This window comes from Apiospora marii, assembly GCF_038362585.1.
Source record: "Apiospora marii strain CBS 49790 chromosome Unknown utg000001l_segment0_segment0, whole genome shotgun sequence".
In the NCBI taxonomy this organism is placed as follows: domain Eukaryota; kingdom Fungi; phylum Ascomycota; class Sordariomycetes; order Amphisphaeriales; family Apiosporaceae; genus Apiospora; species Apiospora marii.
In genome coordinates, this window is record NW_027117372.1 from 3468063 (window position 1) to 3491030 (window position 22968).

Consider the following 22968-nt stretch of genomic DNA (forward strand, 5'->3'; position numbering starts at 1 on the left):
GGAGCTTGGGCCTTTCGATTGAGTTGATCGTTGCGCTAAGGTGATGCTAAGGGATTATGTACAACTGGAGGCACAGTGCCTAAATTGGACCAGTGTATGCGACATACTGTACGGGTAACCCGAAGTCGATGATGTGACGAAGGGCGCGCGGGATCGACAACGAGGCTACCAGGCATCAGGGGCGCCATCATCCATTGACGAGCAAACAACCGCGTGCCTGAGGCGCCTTCAAGTCTACAACAGATAACGGACATTTGCCCATCCCCATCCAACGTTGGGAGCCATCAAGTGAATCTACTTAGTGTCCGTACTACTAATCAACGATGCCTGAGATCGCCGAGGGTAAGAAAGTCCGATAACCCCTTATGCAGTCATACTTCCATATACTGACGCGTGAGACAAAGTTGCGCGTATAACGCATTTCCTCCGCAAGCACTTGGTCGGCAAGAGGATCAGCAAGGTCATAGCTGCGGACGACAGTAATGTCTTTGGCAAAGTGGGGACAACCGGTGCCGAGTTTCAGAAAGCCGTTACGGGGAAGAAGGTTATAAGCGCCGGCAGCCAAGGCAAATATTTCTGGTACGGCGCGCGCTCTGCAGGGTACATCACGAGCTCGGAGACTAACACGCTTCTAGGATCACCTTGGATAGCCCACCGCATCCCGTCATGCATTTCGGCATGACAGGGTGGCTCCACATCCGCTCAGAACAGACGGGATACACTCGGTACGTCGAGAAGACGAAGAACGATAAGGAGGAGTGGCCGCCGCGCTTCTGGAAGTTCCAGCTCGAGACCGACAGCGATCCCAAGGTTGAGGTGGCCTTCACGGACGCCCGGCGCTTCGGGCGCGTCCGCCTCGTCGACTGCCCCGGCGACAACATAAGGAAGCACTCACCCCTCAAGGAGAACGGCCCCGACCCCGTGGTCGACAAGGATGTCTTCACCGAGGAATACCTCGTGCAGAAGATGCGGAACCGTCACGTGCCCATCAAGGCGCTCTTGCTCGACCAGGCCATGATTAGCGGCATCGGCAACTGGGTCGGCGACGAGATCATGTATCACTCCAGGATGCACCCCGAGCAGTACTCCGATACCTTCAGCGACGAGGATATGGCCAAGCTGTTCAGGTCCATTATGTATGTGTGCGACACGGCGGTAGGCCACCTGGGCGACTCGGACAAGTTCCCAGACGACTGGCTGTTCAACCACCGCTGGGGCAAGGGAAAGAAAGACGCGTCCACTATTCTGCCGACTGGCGAGAAGATTGTATTCATCACCGTTGGTGGACGAACCAGCTGCGTTGTGCCTAGTGTACAGAAGAAGACGGGCAATGCCACTGTGTCGATTACAAAGGAGGAGCGTGAGGCTCTGGAGAACGGCGAGGAGAGTAAGTACTTTGAGGAGAAAGCGCCCAAAAAGGGTGGCAAGGCAAAGAATATCAAGGAGGAGGAGGAGGAACAGCAGCCAGCGCCAAGGTCGGCGAGGTCGGCGAAGCGCAAGGCCGTGAAAGAAGAAGAAGGGGACGAGGAAGCAGCCCCCGAGAAGGTGACGCCGGTCAAGAAGATCGCAAAGAAACCTCGAAAGGGCGCGACTACGGACGCAGAGCCCGTGAGCGGCAATGCCGCCAAAACAAAGAAGGGCAAGCCGGAAGCCAAACCAGCGAGTCCTGCACCGGATTTGGGACGCAGAAGGTCAGGGCGACTTAGAGGAAAGGACGCTTGATACGGACCTTGAGTCTGCCTGAGTGTGACAGTAGCACCGTATTGGCGGCGTGTATATTGGCGGCCGTCCCACGACGTTTATGTATGATATAATTTGGATGTAGAACTGCTCGATTGGCTCCTGGATGTGGATGTGGTTAGATAAGCCTGGCAATACATATTTGCTGTTGGTGTTTTCCCCCTGTCCCTCTACTGCACTAGTCCACGTAACTTTGAGACAAAGATGCCTCTTCAGACGGATCAAGAACTGCAACTCCATAAGCTTCGACAAGCCACAACCCTTTCACATACGACCATATGTCGCAGACAACTCGGGATCCCGTCCGCTCTCCCCTTGATAAGCTGTGAACAGCCAGATTAGTACTAGAGTCGGTGACGATCTGGGAATCCCTGGTGTTGTATGTGTTTACTCTTTTTACCATTTACTCCTTCATATCTGCGATTTCTTGAAGGCTTGAATCGTTTCGACGCGGCATGGTAAGGTTTCAAGGCGTACAGTCACTGATTCAGAAGGGAGGGAGCAGGCACCTTCGGTCGACAAGCAACCAAGTTTTCTACGAAATCTCAAACATGATCGTTACTCGAAGCCATTAAGCTTGTATTGTATGATACCTCTAGTGGCATACAATTCCCGTGACTTCGATCAATGTGGCGGTTATCGTAGAACTGCGACATATCAGGTGACTGCGACCAGAGTAATCTAGACACCGAGTAATAAGTAACCGAGGGTCGTAATATTAAGCGAATAAAAAGAGTATTACACTCGTAGCTCATAAGGTAATGGGAAAACATGAAGCACTAAGCCTGACGCATAGTTGCTTTTTCCTTCCCTCTTGGTGTTGCAGTCTAAGTGCAGCCCCGAAACGCCTTCGCTCTCCATATTAAGCAATACACTTGGGTTGGTCGTGTTAATTGTAGAAAGCACTACACATGTCTCAATCCTTCAGTGCGTCCCGTAGTAATCCCATCTCAGCGAGTTTGACGACGAACGCGTGGATCGCCGGCGTGTAGTCTAGTCGCCGGCTCTCCATCTTGGTCATCGCCTCCTGTCGAATGTCGATAATATCCTGCTCCTCGGGGGTTGGGTTCCGCTTCTCTCCATTCTCCTCCGCTCCGGACGCAACGCCATTGTCCCCCGCGTGTCCGCCCTTGTCGTCGGGGTCGGAGACCAGAGGCGCATTGCACACAGCCAGCAGGTTGAAATTCAGCTGAGCGTCGGCACTGGCCTCCATACGCGCAGCGATCGCCGACAAGGCAATATGCAACCACGGCTGCATCAGCTCGTTGTCTTCACTTCCGCCCTCTGCAGACTCGGGATTGGAGTAGGTGCCATGGCATAGCGGTTTAGCTTCGAGACCGTCGAGTTCCCAGACACGCCCGCCCATGGGAACGTAGGCGATGTAGTGGTTCGCTATATCAAGGTCTCTCTTCTTTTTTCGAGGGGGCTTCTTCTTGTTCCCGTTGCCCGAAGTCTTGCGACTTGCTGATTTCTTCTTGGTGGCGCTTAGAGCCTTCCTGTTCTGCTCTTTCTCCCACTCCTCGAACTTGTTATCCAGCAACAAGTCTTCAGAGAGTAGGTCAATGCGCCGCGCAGCACTGTTGTGTATCCCGCGGATGAAGTCGTTGGTGTCGAGCATGTGGCCTCGGTGAGGAGGTGGCAAGTTCGCAGTTGCAGCTTTGAACTCGGTTAGTTCTGGACCGAAACCGGGATCGGCCGCGTTCATCAGGATATTCATAATAGCGACAGTAGCGCAGGCATTTGTGGTGGTCTGGTTGCCAAACCAGAGCCCATCCGGGCATTCCTCGCGCTTTTCGGCTATGTCTTCGTCCTCGTCATCTTCATTATACTGGTATAGAAAGATGAGTCCGTGTACGGGCCGCGGCAAGTATGCCAGAGCTTCCGGGTCCAAGCCCCAGAGCTCGCGAATCTGGAAGCTTGGCGCGCCGAAGGACTGCAGCATGGCGTTGAAGAAAGCTGGTTCGGACTCGATCTCCACCCAGCCTGCGAACTCTCTACGCTCGCCTGGTTGCATGGCAGATAGGGCGTGTTCCAGTTGTGCGAGACTGGCCTTCAGCGTCTCTGGTTCCATCTTCTTGGATGCCATTTCCGCAGCCTTGCGCTTGGGTCTGGTTGATATCGAGATCTTCCTAGTGCCGCTAACAGCTGAGGAAGGAGGTTGGAATTCCCCGTCCTCGTAGCGGTTCACAGCCTTTCTCGCACGCGCAGAACGACGAATGGGTTTGATAGGCTCGTCGTCACCAATATCCGTGATGAGATCAGGTTCCGGGCATGCATTGTCGTCTTTCGGCATTGAGGATGACGGAGAATCCGACTGGGTGCTCTCGGTGGGGTTGATTGTGGTCGTCTCCCCATTCTCTGCCACAGCTTCAATGCCTACTCCTAGATCATCCTGCTCCTTTCTGTCATCAGTCGCGGGCGGGACAGTTTCTGATAACGTGACATCATCAACAATGTCATGCTGCCCGTCCTCCATCTTGGTATCTGAGCTCGTCTCTTGCTGCGTTGCGGTTGGCTCTGGTTGTGTTTCCTGCATGGCATCTTTGGCTTTACTTTGCGATCCAAGCTCCGGCGTGTTGTCTTTTCTTACTTGGCCTGGGTCTGACATTTGGTTGGGGCTCCCAGACTCGATGTCCATCACCTCATCCGCCTTGGTACGGTTGGCCGGATCTGCACCTTCATCCATTATTGCCGCAATATCTTTCATAAGCCGTGAAAGAAGGAAACTGGTCGTGGCAAGACGAAAAGGGTAGGTAGACGACTTGGCCAGAGGCACCTGGCTGAGGCCAAGACTGGTCGTTCAAATAGTCGAATGCGCCCCGGAAGCTCCAGGCAGAGTCTGTAAGAGGCTGCAGCATTGAAGTACAAACCGGCAACTGGCCAACCACCACAGCGGTCCAGCGGAGAAATTGAGCGGAATATTTTTTTTTAAAGAAAAGTACAATCTGAACAAGAAGACGAGTTTCTCTCATTCATGTATGAGTGATGATTGCCGCATATGAGGTTTTATTAACTACAAAGTGTTGCCTTTGTTCTGTCGTTCACTTGCTTGGGGATTTCTTGAATCAATCAATCAATGGTGTGAGGGCCGTTGGTAGGCCGGAACTGTAGCAATAGCAGTAGCAGTAGGTTAGCTGCTGATAGCTAAAGCTGAGCTCTAGTGGGTCTATCGACTTGGGCCTGGGGGAGCTGCTAGCCGCTATTGGGCGTTTGTACAGTTTATGCAGGCGTAGGATAGCGCACAATGATGCATAAGTGGATGCAGCTTTCAGCGATTGAGTGACGCGCCCGTTTGGCATGCCCAGTCTTTTTTGGGCGTGACTGGTGCGGAAAGATTTCAAGAACATGGGTCCGGCCTTAGTGTGTGTTTACTATCCAACTGAGCCTTTGGAGCTTCTGGGGATTCATTGATTGCTCCAACAACAAAATATTCTGGATCCCGACGATTTCTGCCTGATCGTGGGTAACAAAGACACGGTTGACCGCCATTTTTCATCCCACGCAGCCGGCCGGCGACCCATCCCGTCTTCCTCCTCCCACCCTCCGACAGCCATTGCTTCCTCTCATGACCGGTTACCATCGTCACGGAATGCCATGAATGCGACGCCGCGCATGCGGGCGGGTGGCTTTCCAGCCACCCCAGGAACAGCTGCTCCCAGAGCAAGAAGCGGGGATGCCTTCAACTCGACCCCAAGAGACCCTCCTAAGCAACAGAGGCCGGCCAAGCCCAGTCTGCCTGTCGCCCCCGAAAACACGGCCGCCCCGGTGCCCGAACGAGAGCCCTTGATACCTTTGAACATCGTGGACGGACCAAGTCAAAGATTCTACGCCTTTGCCATATACGCTGCACTGTTCGCATGGAGGCTATACGACTGGCTGCAAGTCGTCACGACCGGCACTGGCTCTTTCACATCCTTCACAAAATGGGTTGGGATAGATTTCGTCTATCTGTTTGTCGCCTTGCCAACCCTTAGGATACCATGGCTAGACCTGTCGCAGCCGGTGGTCATCACCATGTTTGTTGTGCAGTTCATCCTAAACTGGCTGTTGATGTTCAACATCCAATTCATCCTGACGACCTGGTTGCTGAGCATTGTTAATCTCATGTTCTCGGAGAGCGAGATATCTCTTTCCGGCAGCGATGTCAAGGTCAACAACATCTTGCACAACCAATCCCTGATCATGGGCAAGCAGATCATCAACATCTTGCCCGAAGGCTCTGCTATGCTCAATCCTACAAAGACCCCGTACTGCATTGGCCCTGGCCGTAACACAGTGGCGGTGCCGTTATACTTCAACGCAACGATCCCCGTCGAGGTGGAGATTATGCGCATCGATTTCGAGACAAACAACGAGGAGGTTGTGAAGCTGAGCCGCTCTCAAATCCGCGAAATCGAAAAGCAGGCAAGAAAAATCACCGAGGACGGGTCCGTCACCTCTTACGTATACGACTTCCCCGTCAAGAAGCCCGGCGCCTATCGCTTGAACAAGGTCTTGGACGAATACAAGCTGGATGTGCAGAGGGCTGGTGAGCCAACATATGTGGTTCCTTGTCCCAGGGCACGTGTGCGACCTGCGGATTCATCCACCCGATGCATTAACGATCTGTCGGACCTGTCCCTAGAGGTTTATGGCACGCCGCCTTTGAAGATTGTATACAGCCGCGTTATTAACGGGCAGGATCATAGCTTCCACTTCCAGAGCCTCCAGCCCGACGGTTATTCGTCTCCGTTAGTGGGTGCCGGCAAGCTTACTAGCATGATCCACCCAGGAGAAGAGGACTTCACCTGGGCTAGAGCACAGACAGTCACAGTGGCGCTCAATGAATCCATGAACCAGGCTGGAGAGTGGCAGTATTCGATCGATGAGGTGCACGACGTTTTCCAGAACGTTGTCAAGTATGTCGCACCTGAGAACGAGGCCGACTTCAAGCCCAAGCCGAAGCATCTGTACCAGAACTTTGGTGTCAGGGAACGGCCTCGTGCGACACTGGTCGGATGTGATCTACGTAACCCTCTCAAGGTTGCCAAGGGCAAAGACAAGAAGCTCCCGGTCAAGTTCGATATCGCTAGCCCCGAGGCACAGAGCGCCACCTATACAGTCAACTGGCTGTTTTCGCCCGTGGACAAGCTTACAAAGAGTGGTGACCACGGGGATGCCGTCGAAACTGGATCGTTCACTGCCAAGGGTGCTTACGACCAACCCACCATTTCTGCCCCTGGCCTATACACGCTCAAGTCAGTCACTTGCGAGTCCTGCGAAGGAGAAATTGACGAGCCATCTTCTTGTCTACTGCTCAACCCCCTGGAGCCTAAGCTGTCGATCCAGGCGGAAGAAATCCCAGACAAGTGCGCTGGCAACTCCATCGGCCTAAGGGTGAACTTGGATCTTGTCGGTACCCCTCCGTTCAACATCCAATACGATGTTATCAGCGACACGGAACGGACCAGAAGGGAAAGAGTCGAGGTCAAGGGTCTGCGACAACAAATCGAACTCCTACCAAGAAGCGCCGGCAGATATCAGTACAAGTTCAGGAAACTGGACGACGCCATCTACTCGGTTCCCCTGCCATTGGCCGATGAATACACGCTTGAGCAATATGTCAAGCCGCCAGCAACCGCCTTCATCCAAAATCCTTCGGATGTCATTACAGCCTGCCTCGACGAGCCCGTCAAGTTGGAGGTTAAACTGCTTGGTGACGGACCCTTCACCCTTGAATGGGAATTGGTTCATGACGGCAGGAAGAAATCGGAGAAGGCCACCCAGATTACCAGCGATACATACACCATTGAGACAGCTCCCTTCTCCCAAGGAGGCGAGTACACTCTGTCGCTGACCAGTATTCAAGATCGGACGGGTTGCCGTATCTTCTTGAAAGAAGAGACCAAGATTTCCGTGCGGCGACAGCGCCCGCGTGTTGGGTTCGGCCTGCTCGAGAGCAAGAGGATTACGACGGTTGTCGAGGAGGCCAATGTCCATCTTCCCCTGCGCTTATCTGGCGATGGGCCTTGGAGGGTCACATACCGCAATGTTGACGGTGCCAAGGGTGACCAAATCCGAGTGGCCAGCTCCAGCAACGACTATCTTGAGATTACCGAGCGCGGCAAGTTTGAACTCGTTGGCGTCACAGATAGCCAGTGCCGTGGCCAGATCGACCCCAAGGCATCACGCTTTGAAGTGAACTGGTTCCCTCGACCAGAGTTGAGCCTGGTTCCCGACGAAACCATTGCAGAGAAGAACGACGTATTTATCAAGCAAGATGTGTGCGAAGGGGATATTGACGGGTTTGAGGTCATGCTGAAAGGTACGTTGAGAAGCATCATGACAAAGCTGATGATTGTGGCTAACCAAGTTTCGCAGGCTCTCCCCCATACCACGTTTCGTACGAGGTCAAGCATAAGCCGAGGACCGGGTCAGGAGCAGTTGCCCAGAAGCAGTTCGATGCTGCCCTGGGTAAGGCCTCGATCCCACTGGATACCATCAAACCTGGCTTGTATACGTACAAGTTCTCCGCACTTGCTGACAACCTGTACAACAACGACAAGAGGAAGTTCCATCCCTTGGTGCTAGAGCAAAATGTCAACGCCAAACCCTCAGCAACATTCGCCAAGCCCGGGCAAACCTTCAAGCTTTGCATGTCGGAGCAAGATTATGAGGAAAAGATCCCGGTCCGGCTCGAGGGTGTGGCTCCTTTCTACCTCGAGATCGAGATTCGTCATCAGTCTGGCAGCATGGCGGAGACGCACCGCATCCCCAACATCCCTACCAACAACTACGGCATCCAAATCCCCCGGCAATACCTTAAGCTGGGAACCCAGTGGATCCGTATCCGCAAGATTCGAGACGCTCGGGGCTGCCAGCAAAAGACGGAGGTGGGAGGACCGTCAGTGCAGGTGCATGTGTTTGACGCGCCGGCCATCTATCCTTTGGAGACGCGAACCGACTACTGTGTGGGCGAGCGTATCGCGTACACGCTGTCCGGAACACCACCCTTCGAGGTTCTCTACTCGTTTGACGGCAAAGAGCGCAAGGCCAAGTCCCAAACGACCAACTTCCGCCGTATTGCCGAATCGGCCGGCGAGTTCACGATTACGTCTATTAGTGACAAGGCGTCTGAGTGCCGGGCCGCCGTGCATTTGGCCAAGAACATCCACCCCATGCCCTCGGTCAAGATCTCGCGTGGTAAGACCAACAAGGTCGACATACACGAGGGTGGACAGGTGGAGATTCTGTTCGAGTTCTGGGGCACGCCGCCGTTCGAGTACACGTACACGCGCAGCACCAACGCGCGCCGGGGCCAGGCCAGCCAGATCCTGGAGACGCGCCATGACATCAGCTACGACCACAGCAAGTCGATCATGGCCAACCTCGAGGGTACGTACGAGGTGGTGGCGATCAAGGACAAGTACTGCGCCTTCAGTACGTTGAACACGGAGAAGAAGGGGGCTAAGGGACAGAAGAGGCTTCAATACTAGACTAGGTGTTTATAGTTTAGGCAAGACCTGCTTTTGGACATGTCAATAATAGGCGATGTTGTAACGAGATAGTAGTAGTAACGAGTGTTGTCGAGATAGGGGGGTTGGTTCGGGAGCTTGGGAGTGGAAAAGCATCTAGAATGCGTGCATGAGCAATGGCGTTCTGGTATGGCAATCTTGACTGGCTTGGCTGTGGAGAATAACACATACACAGACAAGCGATATGAACAGGCGGGTAATTCGCATCCAATAAACCTTTCGTTTTCATCTTCATCTTGGTCTTCTTATTCTTCTTCTCGTCTTGGTCAGCCATCCTATGCCAAGGAGGGAGGTAGGGTATATACTTCCGCTTTCTCCATGCTGGTTCCGAACTTCGGGGTGGGTCATCACACTAGAGTCGTCTCGTCCCAACATTGACACATATATCTACATACCTATGTACCTCTCAAGCCCAGCTGCGACTCTTACTCTTGAATTCGGGTTTCTTTATCACATTCGTTTTGGTATCATAAGAATATCGTATATAATTATCAGCATATTGCCCGCAGCGAGCTACTCCTGAGAGACACAAGAGTAAAAATGGCAGACGAGCAGACGTCAACCATGTCCCCAGCCGACCAGGCCCGGCTTGATGCCCGGAAGCCGGTGCCCAAGATGCCCCCTGCGTACCTTCCCACGTCGTCGGGCAGTCCGCTGGCCGTGGACCAGGAGCTCTACCGGAAACTCCAGCAGGCACCGCGTGTCCTGGACCAGGAGTTCGTCTTGCCTATTCGATCGGGGCGGGCTTGGAAAGTGGGTGCGGGGAACGTGGTGCGCATCAGTACCCCCGAGGGGGCACAAGTCGGTGAGTGACGTCTTCTCTCAGTTCAGTATGAGCAGATATTGGATTAGTGATGAGTTCGTTCGGATGGCGGCGCAAATGGCTTGTCCGTTTCTCTGCGGGGACCCCAGATATTTGGACTCGCGTGGATCTCCACTCGGTTGCAAATCCACAAGACTAATACGATACCCGAACCCAGGCGACCTGAACATCTGGAACGCCCACAACCCGCGCGAGCGCTTCTGGGCCTCGCGCACGCGGCAGCTCCACGCCTCGCACGTGAGCACCCACGACCGGCTATGGTCCTGCCTGCCCTACATGCGGCCGCTGGCCACCATCATCCACGACTCGCTGGCGTGGTACGGCGTCGACGAGCACGGCGGGCGGGTCCACGACCTGCTGGGGACGCGCTGCGACCCCTACATCAACGCCGTTCTGTCCGGTTCTGGCTCCGATGGCGGTGACGGAAACGGCGGCTACGACTATCACTGCCACTCCAATCTGACCCGGGCCGTCATGGAGTTCGGCCTGCGCGAGAGCGACGTCCACGACGTCATCAACATCTTTCAGGTCACGGGCCTCGACGAGCAGGGCCGCTACTTCATGAACCCCTGCCCCGCGGACAAGGTGGACAGTATCGAGTTTTTCGCGGAGCAGGACCTTTTGATGGCGTTGAGTACGTGCTGCCTCTGAGCCCCCCTTTTCCCATTCTCGTCCAACTGACAATGAGATTGCCACAGGTACCTGCCCCGGCGGAGACCTCTCCTTGTGGGGCTTCGGCGCCGATAGCGAGAAGGAGATGATCAAGTGCTGTCGCCCGCTCAAGGTCGAAGTCTTCCGGCTCGAGGACGAGTCCCTCTTGGCGCAGAGCGGGTGGAAACCGCCTGCGGTTGCGAACTACAGGGGTGCGCACGGGATGCGTATCCCACAGGGCGAGTCCCAGAGTTAGGTACTAGTAGTGACAGGAAATCCCATCTGGGCGGTTCCAATGTTAGAAGCATTTGGACGGGATACACATATTTTATAATATATCTCGGGAAGCTACAGCATATATTACAATTGGATAGTTGTCACCGGGCTCAGCGTCTAGGGCACGGTGTGATGCCCGTCCAGTGAATATGTAAACAAGGCCAATGATTCAACGCATACGGATACCGGTTGTGTTATGATGACACTTGATTCTATTTACTACCTACAAAGAGTTACTATACCAAACTTTTGTTGAACCATCATCAAACTGTAAGATCGACCCCAGGAGCTTACGCCCGCTGCAGGTTGAGATATGTATCGAGACGAGGGACGCTGCTCTCTTCCTTTACTTGTCCTCCACAACCAACAAACCCGGCTCAGCAGCATCCGACCGCCGCCATCACCAAGTTCCAAGTTGTGAGGTGAGGCGCAGTCCTAGAAGGGATTCACTCCCTATTCCTCTCTCCCCCTTTACCATTTGTTGTACGTGTTACACTTCTCCTTAGGGAACACGAAATCTCGGTTGAGGGCAACGCATTCGCGGTACTGCTGCGTGCAGGCCTCGTCCGCCTTCTGGCCGTCTTGGCTCCAGCGTTCGTGGGTGCGGGCCTCGAGGGCAGAAGCATGACCGGCGTCGGCCGCGTACTCGAAGTAAGTTCCCTTACCATCGCCGCCGTAGCCGCCGCCATGCTTGCCCTTGCCGCCCTTGTCCTTGCCGCCGGGGCCGCCATCGTGATGGCCACCGCCGTGCTTGCCCTTGCCGCCACCGTGGTGGCCGCCGCCCCAGTGACCGCCGCCCTTGCCCTTGTCGTGGTGGCCGGGGTAGCCTTTGCCGTACTCGTTGTTTTTGTCGTCCTTGCCGTTGCTCTTGCAGCCCCGCGCGTACGTGCCCTTGCACTGCGTGTACTGCTCCTTGCAAGCCGCCTCGCAGGCGTCTGGGGCGTGCTGCCGCTTCCACGCGCTGCACTTGCTGCTGTCTTGATGTGTGTAGAGCTTGAGGATGTCGCCTGTAGCGAATTCGATAGCGTGTCAGTACAGCATGCTCAAATGGGCCTCTTTCAAGACTGGAGGGAACGCGAAAAGGGAGAGAAGGAAAGAGTGACTTACCGCCTCGGTGCTGAGACTCGAGGTTGTTGCAGTTGAGGATAGGCAAGTGGATGTTGCCGACAGGCTTCTGCTCGCTGTAGCCGTACTTGTCGTTGGCGGGCTGCCTGCAGTAGCCGGTTGGGGTCGGCGGGCAAGGCGGCGGCTGGGGCGGGCTCGGTGGCGCGGGCGGCGTCGACTTACAGGGGTAGGTGGTGGTGGTCGTCGTGTGCGGCGGGCAGTCCACCGGGGGGTAGTTGTGGAAGCAGTGGTCCTTTCCGAACTCGCTGCCGTAGTAGCTCTTCTTCTTGCAGTAGTACTTGATGGTGTTGCACCACTCGTGGAAGTCGAAGCAGTTCATGCAGCTGGGCCACCCGGCGTTCTTGAAGCAGCCCGGAACCATCATCTTGCAGTTCGAGTACGCCTCCATGCAGCCCTGCTCGTCGCTCCATGCTGGCAGCGGGTTCGAGCAGAACTTCTCGCCACACTTGTACTCGCACTTGGGCGGAATGGCCACGGTAGTGGTGCAGAGACCCCCTGGCGTCGTAGTCGTGGGGGGAGGAGGCTTGGGCGTGGTTGTGGGCGGGGGCTTCGGGGTGGTCGTTGGTGGCTTCGGGCTGCTTGAAGGCGGAGTAGGTGTTGGTGGTTTAGGAGTGTCCGTGGGTGGTTTAGGAGTGCTCGTGGGTGGTTTTGGGGTGCTTGTTGGAGGGACATAGATTGGAGTACTGGTAGTGCTTGTAGACGGAGGTGCTGCCGAGCTGACACCGGACGTCTTGGTTGAGGAAGACGAAGACAACGGCGTCGACGACGGTGTCGGGCTCTTGTCTGGTGGGAGTATATTGGCACCACAGGGCTGGTTAGAGAGGAGCTCGTCACACTTGTACACGCTGATGGCTCCGCTGCCTCCACAGATCTGGTTGGGATTGCCATTGCAGGTATTGCGGCACGACGCGGTTTGGTTTGTTAACAAGGCGGTTGCCTCGTTCATGATGACGCCGCAGAAGCACTGGCTCGACCACTCTGTGCCCGCGTAGGCGAACCCAGCGTCCAAACAGGCCTGGAGACACAGCTCGGTGGTCATGTAGTCCCCGGGAAGGTCCTGTGGGTATCCCAAAGCGCGTCCCGCACTCAGGGCGTCGTCGTAGCAGCCGATCGGCTCGTAGTCGGCGACGGTGACCCCTTGGGTGCTTGGGAAAGTCGTGTCCTCGAAGACGTTCATATAGCCATTGCCGCCGCAGACCTCGTTCGCGTTGGAGGAACAGTTCATGTCGCATTTGCCCGGGGACGGGGTCGAGGTCGTGAGGCTCGGCCCGCAGTAGCAGACACCTCCGTACGTCAGGCCGGCGAGGCGGAAAGCGTTACCTGGCTCGTGTCAGTAGTGCCCTTTGGTCTTTGCCAACATGATGTAATGCAAGGCCCCAACCCACCTTTGCAGATGGCCCAGCAGGCCTCTTGGGTCATATCATTTTGGTCAGCCGCACTTCTCATTACGAGAATCGAGTCCTTGCCGGTGTCGTCAAAGCACCCCAGAGGCTTGAAGGGAGTAAAGCTGGCCGTACACCACGTCAGCTCGGGATACCATTCGAGCGACAGGTCCGGCACCGCCGAGACCGGGGCACTCAGTGGGTGAGCAAGCGCCATCTCGGTTCAGTTACGTGCTGGGGGGTCGTGACTGGGAGGAAGCGAGTGTGAAATAGCAGTGCTGTGGCGATTCCTGGAACACCCGTGAGCAGATTTCCTTTGGATGCTTGAGAAGGTCCGATCCACACTTCTCGAAGCGGCGGCTGGCCCTCTTATAGATGCTTGACACATGTAGGTGTGCGCCGAGGCTATCCCATCCTCCGGGTGTTGCGTACATCTCATGTTCTCGGCTCTTCCAAGCCGTTCATCTTGCGGACCAAGTTGTCCCATGAAGACATCAAGGTACAAGGGGGCTGTTGCAGCTGCGGACCGACTGGCCTACCATGCGAACTCACAGAAGCGAGGCGTCCGTCATTTCGCAACCCAAGTTCAGAAGACTTATCGATGCCGGCCTTTTTGACGTAGGAGGTATTCTAGCATCTTTCCATCTTCGACCTCTAGTTGCTTGAGCAAGGACATTATGGCTTGCCCATGTTCAATACAACAAGGCCAAAGCTGTCTTGGCGCCCCTGGAAGTGCTTTTTCCCCAGGTCGATGGCGCTTGGAAGACGCCTTTCAGGTAGGGCCGGCCCGGGGCAAATCAAGTGGACTGAATGATGGACTGAACCATGTGCAAGATTTAGGGAGTATAGTAGACTTTGGCGGTCCCCAGTTGTATCAACACGGGCTCTGACGTAGTAAGTTATAGACACCTTGAAGGCCACTCCAACAACCACGTGAACCTATCGTACCAAGGTGCTAGGTAGCCTCTCGGAATAATAGTATAGGCCTTAGCCACCATAAATTGCCACCTTCAACTAGGTAGCTTAGCACCCGGGATCAGAACCGTATTCATATGTCCCCGGGCTAAACTATGTGCCGCTAGACTTGTTACAAAAGCGATGCTTTCGCCAATTTTGGCGGCGGTCGTCTGGCGCGCCACTGCATGCGCGACAAGAAACGAGCCCGTGGCATTGACGTCTAGGTCCCGCCGCCGCCATTCGGCCGGGTTGATATACAGAGTTGGCATATATATTTAGGAATGGCCACAAATTCAAGCGAGGTGTTGATAGATCCGAACCTCGGGCCGAAATCTCGTTCCATTTTGGGCTAAAAGCTGCTGCTAGGGGTTCTCCATCTTCATCGTAGGCGGGGTGGTTTCTTCCAGGAGTTGACTGCGACTGGTGATCAGTGAGAAAAGCATAGTGTGGCTTGTATCGATCAAGTATGGCAGAACACCGCCCCAACAAAAGTTGCAGCAATTTCGTCCCATCTAGGTGGAGATGTGTGAAATCATGCATGTAGAGGCCATTTCCCAGTTCAATATAATACATTTAATTTAGTATATATGGATGCCCCCGCAGAGCCTTAACCAAGAAAGCCGCCGTTGGCAGCAAACTGAATCTGATAATCTCGAAGATTTGCCCAGTGCTGAAGTTCCTCTTCCTCGTCCTGGGGTGTCATTGTGCCGTTTGCCCCTCCAGCTACTGTGCCGGTCTTCTCCAACTTCATCATGATATCGAGGAACTTGCTGAGGTACTCTTCGGCCTTCATGGCCACCGGCCCCTTCCGTTCCGGAGCATCATTAAGTAGCGTACTAGCAACTTGGCGAATCTTGTTGACCAACGAAGCCCCGTTCGGCTCCATGTTCCGCTGTGTGATCGTAGTCAACACGGTTAACAGGTGCTGGACAATGAGCTCACGCTCATTGGTTATCATCAGGTCGACCTCATCTTTGGCATCGCCTTCACTGTTTTCCGAGACGTGGGACCGTGCCCGGTGGGTGTCTCGTAAGTTAAGATACCTCTCCACGTAGTATGAGCGCGTAGCCAGCTGAGACGCGTAGATATTGGCCTTTTGGATCTCAAGCTGCAGCTTTCTGCGGCGCGAAGGCTGTTCTGCAAAAGCATGCCGCACATCATGGGCAGGCTGGGTTGCTGGAAATGCTGGCGGACAGTACTGAAAACCAGACTCGTCGAGGAACGCCACGTTCCTTTCAGCTTGCGGGTTCGCCGTGTCGACTTGCAATTCCGGGGGCAGTGTTTCGGTAATGCCCTTGGCCTGGTTTAATGCATTGTTCAACATCGTCCTCTGGGCCGTCCACTCGAAGAACTTGATACCGTAACACATATCAATGCCTATGAGCTCATTCATAGACAGATACGTGTTGATGTTCCTGTTGAACCCCGTGATGAGAGACATTGTGCCCTCGGGTTGAGGCAATACATGATCGGCGAATATATATTCGTCATCGACCTCTAGGGGCATCTCTGGATATGGCTGCTGGGCATTGGGCGGTGGTATTGGGACTTCGTTGATGGAGGCCCCCATTTGCTGCATGGACCTGACGCCTGCCACCATAACCCAAAAGATGCGCTTCCCGATCTGATCAGTGATGTAGTTGATTGGCTTAGAGGCCAGATCGGCACCACCCGATACAAGCATGGATGCATCTGGAGGCCTGTGAGTACCCAGCTCTCTACAGAACGTCAGAGTTTCTGACATGAAACGTCTGCATGCCTTGAACTGGAAGGTGTAAGCCGAGGTAAGTCCAAGGAAGTAACTCGTCGCAGCATCATTGACAGTTACGTCTTCCTTGGCCATGAACAGAGGGCCTCGTGCCTCCAGAGCCACCAAACGACAGCGGTCGATCATGGATATAGCGGTAGGAAATAGTGTTGGGCTGTGGGATGCTTTCAAGTGCGCCCTCACACTTCGGGGGAAAGATGCCACCAGCGAGCCAATCATGCTCGCTAACAATGCCAGAAAGACAGGGTCTGTCCGATCGGCTCGAGCGTGGAAAGCTTGGCGAAATGTAGGCTCATGAGGAAAAGGAACCAGGGGGTGGATGTAAGTAAAGAAGTCATCCACCAATAGAGACAGAACCGGCCAAGGGGCGATGGCTTCAGCGTCCATAGCCCCGGTCCCGCCTTCGTGGCCAGCTATGGAAACAAGTGTCTCTGCGGCATGTTGCGGGCCTGGCGACTCGGTCATAGGTTCTTCTATCCGTGCTCGCTTCGCGGCTTTAGCAGCCTCAGCATGCTTATTAGGGGGCCCGCGGCGCTTCATCTCACGCTGAAAGGTGCATTCGACATTAAGATCGGAACATGGCTTGCATGGAGGGCCGCTCTCGTCGCACTATATTATACGACATTGGTCAGCCACTGATGGTTATCGAAGCGACGCATGATAATAATGCCTTACCTTGACTTTCCGCTGGCTGCACATGTCGCAAGCGCGTCGCAAGCGCGTCACCTTTTGAGCCGGGGGTGTTGACGACTGGGCGCCCTGACCGTGGCCATTGGTGAGTTGCCCCCCGGCACCAGAGTGAGAATGCGCAGATGGTGAGACGGAAACGGGCTCGGTGTTGTACTGAGCGGCGGCGGCGGCGGCAGCAGCAGCAGCAGCGGCAGCCGCCGCGTCATTCACATGCAAAGAGGCCGACTGCGCATACTGCTGAGCTATCAGGCCGGGTGATAGAGGATCTGCATTTTCGGCAGTGGCAGCTTGGAGCAACTGGACGCCTTGGTGCGCAGCAGTTGCGGCGGAGATTGGCGACGGGAGGCTGTCGTAGGAAAGCGGGATGTGTTCGGATTCTTGCTCGCCTGTTGTCGGGACGGAGGGCTGGGGCAATTGATGGTCGTATTGCTGATGAGTGTGATCTTGTTGTATTGACGATTGATCCAGCAGGGAGTGGTCTGTTTGGTGGGAGTGTTGCTGGTGTTGATCTATTTCGCCATGGTGTTGCAGGTCCTGATGATGCTGGTCATAGGAATTGGGATCCGATTGGACGGTAATGGCATCTGAGAGTGCAGTGTCAATTGCTGCCGATGACGGTGGAGGCGGCAGCTCTTCGGATTCAGAAACCAGTGGGTAAGGCTCCGATGCCATGATCAAGTCGAACCCGGATCGCCCATGCAGCAGCGCCTTGCTGGTTTGTCCAACGGCTTTTCGTCGGGTGAGTCGGTTGAAGTTCGCTCGAATTGCGAAGGCGGTTGAATTGAAAGCTGCTGCCGACAAAGACTCAGGTAGGCCAGGCCAAGAAGGTAGGTGCTACCCAATTGGGAGGCTACTTGGTTACCTAACCTAACCTGTTTTAGGGTTTTTTAAGGCGCCTTTTCCGGTAGTGACCATCCACCTCCCAGGTTGGTACGACTTGGTAGCCCCAAGTAGCCCCATGATGTGGGATACATCAAGCAACAAGCTCGAGTAGACCCGGGTTCTACAGACATGCAATGCAGTTTTCAGTCATCATGTCAATTCGTTCTTCTGGCTCGACCATGAAGTAAGGCGACCAAAATGTCATGTGGCTGATGAAAAAAGTATCCTCGAAGTGGGCAACCTGAGCCACTCTCAATAGCGAGTAGACAACTCTACTCAACTAATCACGCAATTACACTCTATTGGAGACCTAGGCATGGCCTTTACCGGAATCTGCAGCTGTCCCTCGGAGCCGCTAAGCTGAAGCAACTGCTGAGAGCGGGTTACCTGGCCCAGCGGAACCCATTCGAATCGCAACCCAGCAAGTGCCAGTAGAACCAATGCCACGGCCCAACATAACGAAGCCAGAACGATCCCTATAATCATGCGATCGATGATGAACGTAGACTTTGCGGGCGTGTCGTCGTTGCGAGGTTTGGAATGAACTTCACCCGCCTTGGGTTTGGCCTGTTCGATCTCAGTCTTCCAAGATGGTGATTTGGTTTTTGGCGACAGCGGCGATGATGATGCGGACACGGAACCACGCAGTTCAGGTGTTCTCATCATCTCCATCGTGTTCCGGAACCACGGATGATGAAGAACCTCTTCGATACTGATTCTCTCGCTGGGATCGTACTGGAAGATCTTCCGGAGAAGGTCACCGAGCTCAGGGACCTCGCTCTCAGGGATAGCGTGGCTGTAGGCGACCATGTCTCCGTTCTGGTCTGGCTGTCCTTCAGCGTCGAGTGGGAAGTCGAACCAATGACGCTCCTGCGAGATTGCCGCCTCAATAGGACACGACCGGCCACTCTTGGAGAATGACTCCTTGCGTGACTGTACCAGCTCTTCTGAACTCATCGACATAGGTTGCCAAGGTGAGTCACAATCCTCTTGCTTCCCAAATTGTTTCTCTAGTATCTGCTCGCCGGCTTCAGACAAGGTCGAATGGGTCTCCTCGAGGCGAATTCCGGCTGCCAATGCCCCCTGCGCGCTTCGATATGGATGTGGCAGGGGCCCGAATAGGTACTCCAAGTCCTCGAGGTATTTCTCTTCCCCACCTCCGTACCGTCCAACACTAAATAAGGGTTTCCCGCATCGCAGCTCGGCAATCGTACAGCCTAGTGCCCACACGTCGCTCTCCAGTCTCGATACAGAGTCTTCGGTGCTTGCAAACACGACCTCCGGCGCAGCATACGCTAACGGTAAGTCGGGATGCATTGGCACTTCCCCATCCACACTATGATAGTACCCGCCAGCGTCCACCACGGCTACCTTGTCCTCCACTCCGAGCCCCTCAAGGCTCGTGGGGCGAACCAGATACCGCGGCGCGTGGGGGCCGGGGTCTCGATCGTTGTCCATGTCGGCATCCGACACCTCGCGGCGCACTTTCTCCAGCTCAGGCAGCCCCAGTAAGAGATCCATGTCATCCTTGGCGAAATCATCATCTCGAAGCCGCAGCAGTATGTTTTGGGGTCGCACATCGCCGTGACGCACCCCGTGCTCGTGCAAGAACCGTAGGCTCTCGGCGACTTGGTGCAATATCTCGCCATGCGTCTCGGGTGCGTTCAGTTTGCTCAGGATCGAGGGCCCTAGGACGGGGAGTACGAAGCAAACGTGCGTGCCGTTCGGGCCATCAATCTGGAAGCTCTCGTCCGGAATTACGACATGATGGCTGCCGGCTTCCTCGGCGTCGACCCCCTTATTTTCGAAATGTTGCATTAATAGCAATTCGTCACAGGTTCTGGCTGCTTCATCGAAAGAGTATGGAAAAGCCAAGGATGGCAATGAAGAGAGAGCCGCCCGCATGACCTTGACTGCTCGCCAATTCTGGGCCCTTGTATCTAGACAGAGCCAGACTGTGGCATCGGGTCCAAAGCCAAGCTTGTGGAAGACTTCGAAGCGGTCATCCAGCTGGTCACCCAAGTGTACCGGGTGGTAACCACCTCGCTTATACTGCTCTACATCCTCTAGGTCTTCGGGGTCGTCTAGAGGCTGGTAGCGACCGACCGCCTCCTCAGAGTCGTCGTATACATCATATGCTGCATGGACAGCTTGGCCGGTACTTTGGAACGGGAGATACGGTGGTCTCGTAAAAGCGACTTCGACTTCTGTCATTTTATAGATATGTATGATAAATAACCAATCGCTCGAGTCTGAGGGCGACGCTACCAGTTCTTGCTTCTTTGTAATTGGGAGCAACAGGACAGGGTCGTGACGGGAGTGCCCAAGGAGCGTCCTCTTAATAATTCATACCATTGCAGCAAATAATGACTCCTACGTATTGAAACTGGAAATGATTTCATGTTGGAATGCCGTGCGTATCTGGACAATGCTGTTGTCATGTAATCCGGACCGCATCCAATTGTGTGACAAGTCGGCGCCTTCGGCCACATTCCTGGCAAGAGTTCCGCAAACGGGTTGAACGCCTGTAAAGGGCTTGCTTCGCATGGATGCTCATAGGTTTTGCTGCATCTTGCACACAGGGCACGATTTCAAAAATCTACAATCTGAAGGCGTAGCAGAAGCTCCGTCTTGGTCGTCGTGCCTGAGCTCAACGGCATTAATGTTACCAACCTGTGCCCAGGACTTGAATTTGGGGTCCATAGCAATCAATAAATCTCTTATTAGTTGTTCTCGAACTGTAGAGTCAGATTTGGTTCATATTACTTGATAATCTATACGGTAGTATGCATTGTCACGCCGATTGTATGTCACCTGTCCGTGGACTGCAAATGCCTAAACTTCGTGCCTGCTTGCTGCAGGAGATGGTGCGCCGAATGTGAGCAGCACCTTCTTGCCTCTGAGTCGGTGCATTCAATTGTTACCAGTAATTGCCTGGTGCCTAGTGGTTCCTAGTGGGTGCCTGGCCTAGTGCCTGCCTGGTAGCCTAAGCTCAGGCCAGAATTATGTGGGGCTTACTGATCCTGGCCCCTCTAGAGAGGGTATAAATATCTGGTCTCCCTCCCACCTTTTCCAACTTTCTTTCTTCTCTTTTTCTCTTCATACTTACCTTGCTGGGGCTTGGGGAGATCAAGTATTCCCTGGGCCAGGTTGAGGAACCTGCATTGCACAGCGCGGCGTTCTCTCTTCCTATACTATCCTTCGGGGTCGTATTCGGTGGAATTTTTGTTGTCACAATTGCAATTCGCAATACCATTTTTTTCATTGTGTACTGATGCTTCGCGCATCGTCATGAAGAAGAAAGTCATTAGTATCATTATCATCTACATACACAGCATGGTGTATCATGCTCCTACTCTACTGGTCTACCATGGATGTTCTTTACCCTGGTAATTTTGCCCATCCGTCAAGACGATGATACGTGGGCTTGGTATGCCCGTGCCCATGTTGCTGCCAAGTCTGATCGCCGAGAGGACTTTCACGAGACAGCTGCTCAACCCACCAGCCTGCAAAGCCTGCATTTACGTAGACAGATAGCCAAATGCGACAATTGCTCACTGCCCACCACTAGAGATGTGACATACTAGATAATACCACTTCGCAAAACAACATCACGCTCATGTTGCTGCTGGCAAGCCGATCATGTCAACGTCGATCGTACATCCAGTCCTCACAGTGCGAGGCATACTGCTCAGTCGGGGTTAGGCGGACCGGCGCCGGCCTAGCTCGAATTTTTGACAGCTCGAAACTCCCAAAGCTTGCGCTGCGAGGCCTCGAGTGACGACCGCCGGTTGACCAATTTCCCCCAGGTACCATTGACCATTGACGGCTTCGACTTCCCTTTCGTGCTGCTTGACGGACTACTTGGTAATCACACATTATTCCGTCCACGATGCGTCCGACTACTTTGGCGGCGCCCTGCGTCCGCGCCGCTCTGTCTCGGCTCAGCAGCCAAGCGACGAAGAGCGCCCAGCCTCAGTCGCTCCTCTCCCGACGGTTCGTATCTCCCTTCCTCGGCACAATCGAATTACTGCTACATGTGCTCATTGAAATGAAACTAATCTCTGTATCTTCCGCGCAACAGCACATTCACATCTCTCCCCACGCTGCGCCCCTCGCTCCCCGCCGCCCGCCAGACCATCTTCCGCGCCTCGCAACCGACCTGCGCCCCCGTCCCCTCCGCAACGGCGGCTGCCCCCGCGTCGGGCGACGCCGTGCTGGACATTGTCCCCAAGACCGTTATCTCCTCAAGCCCCATCTTCGGCGGCGTCCAGATCCGGTGCGGCCCGCGCCCGACCATGGCCACGACAAGCCGCCTCGTCCGCAAGCGGCGCCACGGGTTCCTGAGCCGCATACGCTCGCGGAACGGCCGCCGCACGCTGCAGAGGAGGAAGACCAAGTCGCGCCACGTGTTGTCCATGTAAAAAGAGAAAAGAGAACCAGCACGAAAAGGGCCCAAGGGAAGAAGAATACAGATGATTATTTGATGGCAGGGCAACACTGGAGGCGATGGCTGGTCGGGCCTCGCTAGCATAATTGGCCCCTCGAGGAACTGGATTGGGGAAATCGATACGGACTCCCTAGCAAAATCCCGGTTCCTGGAGCCAGGTGATGCTGTGTAAGCAATGGGGAATATTTCTAAAATAAGCCCTCTCTGGGCTGTGGTGACATTCTCAGATTAAACGATCTGGGCGATGCAGATGTGCGAGGGCCTGCTGCTTCAGCTGTACAACATGGACAATCATGAGAAGCACATAAACACGTGTATAACAGATATGAAAATACCATGAAACAACCTCATTTCTTGCCAGTCGACCCGAGGTGCTGATATAAGCACCTCCCTCGTCTTCTTGTGTGCCTTTGGTGACATCGTCGTCCAAATCGCGAGCTTGCTATCATTACAGTTTCACCAGGGGCATGGCTATGTAATACGAAGATGTAAATGTTCCAATGTCGAACATCGAGGATTGAGCACAGAGTAGTCACCAAGTCACATAGTGACGTTATATTGAGGCTTGTGATAGTCATCGTTGGCATTGGCAAGGGAGGGCTTCCCTGCAGACACATGAAGTCACGTGTGGCAGTCTCGGGAATTCGAAGTTCAGAACAAGAAAAGCAAATGGTATATTGTGGTTTATAATCCCCCTCTTTTTTCGTCGT

At 54.5% G+C, this 22968-nt stretch overlaps 9 protein-coding genes across 9 annotated transcripts; 4 read left to right on the forward strand and 5 right to left on the reverse strand.

Annotated features, from left to right (window-relative positions):
- Window positions 1–323: 323 nt before the first annotated feature.
- Window positions 324–1722, forward strand: PG985_001129 (uncharacterized protein; the record flags this gene model as incomplete). Its single annotated transcript, XM_066820898.1, has 3 exons — window positions 324–342; window positions 405–579; window positions 636–1722. 3 exons carry the CDS (start codon window positions 324–326, stop codon window positions 1720–1722), a joined length of 1281 nt encoding a protein of 426 aa, XP_066691777.1.
- A 934-nt stretch (window positions 1723–2656) lies between these two features.
- PG985_001130 (Ubiquitin carboxyl-terminal hydrolase 2) lies at window positions 2657–4426 on the reverse strand (the record flags this gene model as incomplete). Its single annotated transcript, XM_066820899.1, has 1 exon — window positions 2657–4426. One exon carries the CDS (start codon window positions 4424–4426, stop codon window positions 2657–2659), a length of 1770 nt encoding a protein of 589 aa, XP_066691778.1.
- A 908-nt stretch (window positions 4427–5334) lies between these two features.
- PG985_001131 (Nucleoporin) lies at window positions 5335–9215 on the forward strand (the record flags this gene model as incomplete). The annotated part of the gene is made up of 2 exons (XM_066820900.1): window positions 5335–8044; window positions 8101–9215. 2 exons carry the CDS (start codon window positions 5335–5337, stop codon window positions 9213–9215), a joined length of 3825 nt encoding a protein of 1274 aa, XP_066691779.1.
- A 603-nt stretch (window positions 9216–9818) lies between these two features.
- Window positions 9819–10984, forward strand: PG985_001132 (uncharacterized protein; the record flags this gene model as incomplete). The annotated part of the gene is made up of 3 exons (XM_066820901.1): window positions 9819–10059; window positions 10235–10711; window positions 10776–10984. 3 exons carry the CDS (start codon window positions 9819–9821, stop codon window positions 10982–10984), a joined length of 927 nt encoding a protein of 308 aa, XP_066691780.1.
- Window positions 10985–11475: 491 nt separating this feature from the next.
- PG985_001133 (WSC domain-containing protein) lies at window positions 11476–13728 on the reverse strand (the record flags this gene model as incomplete). The annotated part of the gene is made up of 3 exons (XM_066820902.1): window positions 11476–12011; window positions 12112–13449; window positions 13515–13728. The coding sequence occupies 3 exons, from the start codon at window positions 13726–13728 to the stop codon at window positions 11476–11478; spliced, it is 2088 nt and encodes a 695-aa protein (XP_066691781.1).
- Window positions 13729–15075: 1347 nt separating this feature from the next.
- On the reverse strand, window positions 15076–16152 carry PG985_001134 (uncharacterized protein; the record flags this gene model as incomplete). Its single annotated transcript, XM_066820903.1, has 1 exon — window positions 15076–16152. One exon carries the CDS (start codon window positions 16150–16152, stop codon window positions 15076–15078), a length of 1077 nt encoding a protein of 358 aa, XP_066691782.1.
- A 726-nt stretch (window positions 16153–16878) lies between these two features.
- On the reverse strand, window positions 16879–17598 carry PG985_001135 (uncharacterized protein; the record flags this gene model as incomplete). Its single annotated transcript, XM_066820904.1, has 1 exon — window positions 16879–17598. The coding sequence occupies one exon, from the start codon at window positions 17596–17598 to the stop codon at window positions 16879–16881; it is 720 nt and encodes a 239-aa protein (XP_066691783.1).
- Window positions 17599–18084: 486 nt separating this feature from the next.
- Window positions 18085–20022, reverse strand: PG985_001136 (serine/threonine protein kinase-36; the record flags this gene model as incomplete). Its single annotated transcript, XM_066820905.1, has 1 exon — window positions 18085–20022. One exon carries the CDS (start codon window positions 20020–20022, stop codon window positions 18085–18087), a length of 1938 nt encoding a protein of 645 aa, XP_066691784.1.
- Window positions 20023–21700: 1678 nt separating this feature from the next.
- Window positions 21701–22232, forward strand: PG985_001137 (uncharacterized protein; the record flags this gene model as incomplete). The annotated part of the gene is made up of 2 exons (XM_066820906.1): window positions 21701–21804; window positions 21893–22232. 2 exons carry the CDS (start codon window positions 21701–21703, stop codon window positions 22230–22232), a joined length of 444 nt encoding a protein of 147 aa, XP_066691785.1.
- Window positions 22233–22968: the final 736 nt, after the last annotated feature.